This window comes from Vespa velutina, chromosome 14, assembly GCF_912470025.1.
Source record: "Vespa velutina chromosome 14, iVesVel2.1, whole genome shotgun sequence".
NCBI classification, from domain to species: Eukaryota; Metazoa; Arthropoda; class Insecta; order Hymenoptera; family Vespidae; genus Vespa; species Vespa velutina.
In genome coordinates this window covers 1,451,348-1,458,847 of record NC_062201.1, presented here as the reverse complement: position 1 = coordinate 1,458,847, position 7,500 = coordinate 1,451,348, and the positions used below count along the sequence as shown (strand labels likewise).

Genomic DNA, 7,500 nt, shown 5'->3' with positions numbered 1-7,500 from the left:
CTCTCTCTCTCTCTCTCTCTCTCTCTCTCTTTGCGTCTCTCTCTTTTTCTCTTTCTCGTGCGTTCATTCGTTCTCTCATATACATACTTGACTACTTGCACGTCGACTTTCTCTCTCTCTCTCTCTCTCTCCCTCCCTCCTTCCCTCCCTCCCTCCCTCCCTCTCTCTCTCTCTCGCTCTCTCTGTCTCATTCTCTCTCTCTCTTTATCTATCTCTTTCTCTCTTAACGCTAAAATATCGTTCCCTGAATTCGATCCTTCGTATGTTCGACCCGTTAAACCAAGCGATGTTTGATAATTGCCAGATTTTCGCGAATCGTGGTGGATGGATCTATAATTAGAATTAGTATAATTAGACGGATATGTCGATATTTCGGGATAGGAAATCGTTCGACGTATTGTTGAACGTACAACGGGAGAACGACGATGACGACTACGAGGAAGAAGAGAAGTTTCGATCGAACATATTCCGCGATCTCTCTCTCTCTCTCTCTCTCTCTCTCTCTTCTCTTTCTATCGGTGATCCGCCTACACCGAGTCTGCGCATCGAAAAATCCAAGAGCAAAGGATTGGATCGAGCAAATCCCCACCCCATCCCCTTCAGTACATTCCCCTTCCTCTCTTCCCTCCCTCTCGCCTCAACCCCATCCCCCCGTTAGCTTTTTCGATAGCCGATATACTCTCTGCTAAACGATGAAAAGGCGAATCGTTTCGCTTCGTTTCCAATATTTTCCGTCACACCCGTTCCCATTTACGTATTCACGTATATATATATGTATGTATTATTCTAATGCATTGGTCGCCTCTATGTATCTATGTATTTTAGTTTAAATGAAAATTAATATACGTGTCCCATCGAACATTATATCTCGTGTAAATAATATGAAACTTGTGACAGGAAACGGAAGTATATATACACACGAGTCATGAGATAATACTCGTGAGATTTAAAATATATATATATATATATATATATATATATATATATATATACTTTGATATATGTATACTACATGTAGACAGTACTTCTCTTTTTATTCTCTCTCTCTCTCTCTCTCTCTCTCTCTCTCTCTTTCTTTCTCTCTCTCTCTCTCTCTTTCTCTGTCTATCTGTCTCTCTCTCTTTCTCCCTTTATCTTTCTTCCTTCCTTTTTTCCCCTCATGATTATCGTCTTATCACGTTCGAAAGACAGGGTCGAGGTTAACGCTCGATTACACGAAATTATTTTAAACGACACGCCTAATAGGATCCGTGTATCGTTTTTCAACAAGTCAAACGATGCGTGCCAGGGTTTAAAGTCGATTGCCGGCATCTCTTAGGTTTCATCTACCTGTGGAATACTAACTTGTATGTATATGTTCAGAACACACACATATATATATATGTGTGTGTGTGTGTGTGTGTGTGTGTGTATGTGTGTGTGTATTCATGTACATACGTGAACACACATATTTTTTTCTTCTTTTTTCTCTTTCTTTCTTTGTTTTGTTTTTTTTTTTTTTTTTTTTAATCGACCCAGAATTCTTATCATCTTTATTATTGTATATAATCAATCGTTATCTCTGTGTATTTCATGCCATCATCGTGTTCCCTTTCCCATATAACTATGGATACTTATACATTAATAGATGCCCATAAGGTTCTACAAATTTCCAAGAAATATGACATATGTAAACCCTCGACGATTAAGTAGCCGATATCTTTCAATGAAAACACAGACAGAATATTTCATAGGGCTCGGTCTGTCTGTTAAATAAGTAAAAGCAGTGTCTCTCAACTTATCTTACTTTTATCAAGGAAAGTTTAAACAACCAATCGTGTTGTATCATACAAGAGCACCCTTGTTCTCTCTCTCTCTATCTATCTATCTATCTCTCTTTCTCTCTTTCTCTCTCTCTCTCTCTCTCTCTCTCTCTCTCTCTCTCTCTCTCTCTCTCTCTCTCTTACGCTCTTACATCGAAGTCGCCATATTTTATATAAAAGCCGCACCTTCGTGAACGCGACTTCGTGACAACCGATTGCGTGTTGTTAGAATTGCAAAGAAATTTTATTATATTACTTTCTCGGTCGTCTAGACGACGAGCATCGTTGTGTTCTATATCGTTATAAATGCGACAATGCGGTTACAATTTTAAAAAAGATTAATATTATTTCCAAAGATCGAAAAAATCTTTCGTATTGCGATTCTATTTTGCAATGATCGAACAAGATGAACAAATGACAAATCAAGTAAGAGGAATAATTTTTTTTTTTATTTTTACGTATTAAAATATCCTTCGTGTAATAGATAAAAAGTAATACTTAATATGTGCATTCGAAAGAGAATTTTTTTTTTTTTTTTTTTTTTTTTTTTTTTTTTTTTTTTTTTTTGAGATATTAAAGAGAGATGGAGATATATCACGGGGAAAGATATCACAAAAAGAAACATGATCGTTTCTTCTTGTAATGAAATATAGTCGTATAAGATAGATGAGATGAGATACTTTCTCTTTCTCTCTCTCTCTCTCTCTCTCTCTCTCTCTCTCTCTCTCTCTCTCTCTCGAAAATAATACGTTAGTAGACAGGTTGAACGAAATTAGACTGGCGCAGAAAGACCCAGTATATTTCCAAGGATTATTTTCATAATCAAAAATTTCATTAAATATAAAATAGAAACAAAAAAATGAAGAAAGAAATTTGTTCAACTAAGAAGTTGGTGTAATGATAAATGAAAAATATCTCAAGAACGATAATAAAATAAGTTAAGCTTATATAAAATGTATTGCTTCATTGTTATAGTTTAAATTATTATCATTTTTTATCGATCTTTCAAATTTTTAGATTATAACTATTGAACGTTCAGAGAATTTATTTATAAATGTATTTTAGGTTTCTTAGTAATTCGTTAATCATCGAAATATGAATATTATAATGATGCAATAAATAAAAGAAGAATAATAATTATTTATTTAGATATATAAAGGCACACGTAGTATTTTAATTATGGTGATGTTAACGTAAATATATATTGTTTATCTTTTTTTTTTCTTTCTTTCTCTTTTCTCTTTTTTGTAAGAAATAAATGCGAGAAATTATAAATATTATATTACAGTTCTGAAAATATTAATAATTATTTTATTTTCTTTTTTCTATTTTTTTTTTTTTTCTTTCCTTTACACAACAGTCATTAAACTTTAATAAAAAATTTTTATAAATTTTATAAAAAAAAAAGAGAAAAAAAATCATAAACCATTTGTAATCCTTTTAACTCATTTACGAAAATTGATTGAACAATTTTCGATTGTTGCTGTTTACAACAAGATTCCACGTTTAATTTGATATAATATTAAAATATGATATTAATGAAAATTATTTCGAATACGATTTATGATCACGAACTTAATGAAAGTAGTCGCGACTTTAGATAAATACAATTGAAAGTTTATCCATTTATCCGAATAAAATTTGATGAATATTATGGAGACTTGTAGTAATTTTTTTTTTTTTTTTTTTCTTATATCCATACATTGTCATAAATGGTTCTAAAAATCATTATTAGCAGTTGTTAAGTTCAAAGAAAAAAAGAGAGAAAAAAAGAAATAAAATTCCTTCGGGATATAATATCAGTCACGACGTCGTTAAAAAAAAAAAACAAACAAAAAAAACAAAAAAAATGAAAAAGAAAAAAAATCCTAACATGTACGACGCATATTCCCGTAAAATTACGTAAGCCTTTACATTTCATTTTGTAAAATGCAATTCTAAAAACAATTTTAAATAATTCTGCGTTCAACTTATAAACTGGAAAAGTACGAAGGACGATCCCAATCTCTCAACAATCCACCACCATCATCCCCTCAATGAACTATTAACTTATTAATATCGGTATCGCATTGAAACATACAATGCAATTGTAAATATTTCATTAAGTAATTAACTCGCCCACCATCCCACGTTATTCTCCCTCCCCTCGCCCTCGCCCAACCCCCCGCCCCCTTAAATTTAATTTAACGAAGACAAAAATGATTGTGTTCGATTTAAAAAAAAAAAAAAAAAAAAAAAAAATAATAATAATAATAATAATAATTTCATATATATATTCTCTCTTTTTTTTTCAGGTATAATCGAATAGGAAAGAAAATAATAAAGGAATATTGGCGAAAGGACGTACTGGAATATTGGCCAACGTCGAAGTACTTGCATTGTATTTGGAGTAGGTCGGAAAGATAAGAGAAAAAAAAGAGAGAGAGAGAGAGAGAGAGAGAGAGGAAGAGAAGGTGGTGGTCTTGAATAATCTTAGCGGAGAAAAATAGTAGAAGAAAGAAAAGGGAGTAGCAGCAGCAGCAGCAGCACCAGGTGGCCCAACGTTAGTACATTTCTTTTATTTTCTTTTCTTTTTCTTCCCCCCTACGTAAAGGGGGGAGGGTGGGACGGTGAGAAGGAGACTAAGAAGAGGGTGCCCCACGAAGGAAAGGAGTGGAGGGGGTGTGGAGAGTTGTGTGCCGGCGAAGCTCGTGTCCGGAGCTCTGGTGTCAGAGAAAAATACGGTGGCGGTGGCGACGAGGACGACTGAGGAGAAGGGGTGCGAGAGAGGAGGTAGAAGAAGAAAAAGGGTGCGTGGGGCGCGGTAGTGGAGGAGAGAGGATAGGTGAGAGGAGTAGTGAGAAAAGGAGAGGAGAAGAGAGGAGAGAAGAAAAGAGAAGAGAAGAGAAGAGGTGAGGTGAGGTGAGGTGAAGAAAGGTGAAGAAAAGGTGAAGAGAGGAGTGAGAAGAGGGGTGCGTGGCTCGTTCTTGCGTCGACGGCGGTCGCCTTGCGCCGACCGACCCACCACTGGCTGCCTGGCCCGCTTTCTGCTGGCCGGCTCTTTTAACGAGTGCTCAAAGAGCGCGGGGGTGGCGTTTGTGAAGGCAACGTGTACCAAAATGGGCTGTGCAATGTCCGCGGAAGAGCGGGCCGCTCTGGCCCGCAGCAAGCAAATTGAGAAGAATCTCAAGGAGGATGGTCTTCAAGCTGCCAAGGACATCAAGCTCCTATTACTCGGTAAGTGTTTCTCTTTTTTCTTCCTTTTTTTTACCTTTGTTTTTTTTTCTTTTTCTTTTTTTTTTTTTTTTTTTTTTTTTTTTTTTTTTTTTGTTTTTTACGAAATTATTATCGCAAATAAAATTGGAAATTAATTTTCGCTTATTTCGTTTTCATTTCGATGATCTTCGATTCGAACGATTTATGTTTGGTGTTAAGTCGCAAGGAGGATGATCCGTTTTGGAATGTATCAGGGCCGAAAGAAGGAGGTGGGAGTTGGATGGATGGGATTGGAGGTGAAAATTGGAATATCACAAATATAGTTTCTTTTTTTTTTTTTTTTTTACAGATTTGTATTTGATACGAAGTATTTGTCGTTAGGTGTCTTAGGGTGTCAATTTCTTTTTGTTTCCTTTTCCTTTTCTTCCCCTCCCGCCCCCGCACCACCACCACCCCACCCCACCCCTCAACCACCCATGGTTCGATGACATTTGTTGTATTAAAAGACAGCGTCTTATATCGTCATTTATTATATTATTACGAAATATTATAAATTAGATCGTAAAAATCTATTAGTTTCTATGGATTATAAATCTCGTTTCGTTGATTGCCAGATTTTTAAGTAGTATTTTAAGTCGTAAAAAAAACTTCTTATCTCCCTTTTATGCATTTCAAATTATCAATTTAAGTGAATGAGGTTTATTTCGTAAGAGCTTTAGCCTATGTTAATAACGTAAAGGTTAACAGCCGACAATCAGTAATACTACTTTGGATCGAGATATTTCAAATTTTTTTTTTTTTTTTTTTTTTTTTTTAGATAAACGATAAACTCTGTGTACATATGTATATATATATATATTTTTTTTTTCTGATTTTAATCAGACTTTCACAATTTACTCTCTTCGATATATATATATTTCATCGTATTTTTCTATTCTTTTTTTTTTTTTTTTTCTTTTTCTAGAATTTTTATTCGATTTCTTTTTTCTTCCCTTTCCCTTGTCCTTTATCTTTCCTTTTCTTTTTTCTTTTTTTTTCTTTTTGTTTTTTTTTTTCTTTCGAAATTTAAATATCTTTCGACCCTTTGACCCAAAAGATCATCACGTATCTTTTGATTGAATAACGATATCGATCCTAATTTATCGTTAATCAGATAGACATTCATTATAAATCCTATCATAAGAGAATTGTGCATCATATCGTTTGAAAAATAATTTCTTTTTTTTTATCGTTCTGATAACACATCGAAACGTATTTACGATGGGAAACTTTAAATATATATGTATATAAATTAATAATTAAAATACGTAAGAGTTCGTTTCATCGAACGATCATAATACTAATTTCCTCTATTCAAAATATTTCAAGATTTTATTCAATTCCATTAGAAATTTCTAATACGTTTGACACACACGTGGCTCAACTGATAAACGTATACGTATCTTTTTCATTAGATACGATTTCTTTATTCGACATTGGATTTATTTAATTAAATTAGATATACATTGTTGCATATATCTTTTTTCCTTTTTCTTTTTCTTATTTTTCTTACGTTATTATAATGTTTACGTTAATTCGTTTATTTATCCTTCATTAATTTTTTTCATTCTCTCCCCCAGTTTCTTTTTCGAGAACAAAACCGATTTAAAATTTCACGTAATGAGATAAGAAAACTTGGACAGTTCTTGATTCGGTAAGATAAACGAAATGAAAATGAAACGAAGGGGAACAAAGTTCTTTTCTTTTTCTTTTTTTATTTTTTTTTTTTTTCCTTTTTTTTTATACTTCCGACGACAACAGTGACAACATTTTAATTTCTTTAATTTGACATACTTTTTCCTTCCCGGAGGGAATATCAATCGTAATAAATGGAGTTTCGTTATCCCATGATAGTCTCTCGTAGTCCACCGTTATCACATCTCGTATTCACATATGGGAGGCGACAACTTTTTGATGTTTTTATTACACCTTAAAAAAAAAAAAAAAAAAAAAAAAAGGAAGAAAAAAAAAAAAAAGAAAAAAAAATCAATCCCTTAACGCGTTACTATTTAACTTTACCATTCGAATTGACGAAAGATATTAGATATAATAATGATAATGATGGTTTATTACTTTCACGATTTAAAACAAGTTTAAAAAGCGTTCTTCTTCAATAACAATTTAAAGAATAAGAGAAAAGAGTTTATGATATATAAAGAAAGAAAGAGAGAGAGAGAGAGAGAGAGAGAGAGAGAGAGAGAGAGAGACAGAGAGAAAGAGTGAAAAAGACTTTGACCTGTAGTCGAGTCATTGAACGCTATTATCGTTTCATTAACGTATCCAACGTGATGGCCCCTTCAAAGAAGAAGAATACTCTTGAAATATCACGAACGATCGACACGTCATTGACACGTTTAAATTCAATAATCTTAAGAAAGAGAGAGAGAGAGAGAGAGAGAGAGAGAATTTGGCCTATCATTCATCGAAATCGCGAAACATCCGGACGAAATTGGCTCGGAGCCGA

General features: G+C 33.5%; 1 protein-coding gene across 3 annotated transcripts in view; it reads left to right on the top strand.

The window, feature by feature from the left end:
* Positions 1–7,500, top strand: part of LOC124953995 (guanine nucleotide-binding protein G(o) subunit alpha) — a 38,719-nt gene that overhangs the window by 2,483 nt on the left and 28,736 nt on the right. For 2 of the 3 annotated variants that reach the window (XM_047506153.1, XM_047506152.1), the window contains exon 2: positions 4,097–5,018. In XM_047506153.1, the coding sequence (XP_047362109.1) occupies positions 4,901–5,018 (118 nt within the window). In that variant the 5' untranslated portion in view covers positions 4,097–4,900. Of the gene's footprint in view, positions 1–4,096; positions 5,019–7,500 lie in introns of those variants that run through there. The other variant, XM_047506154.1, reaches the window with a different exon arrangement.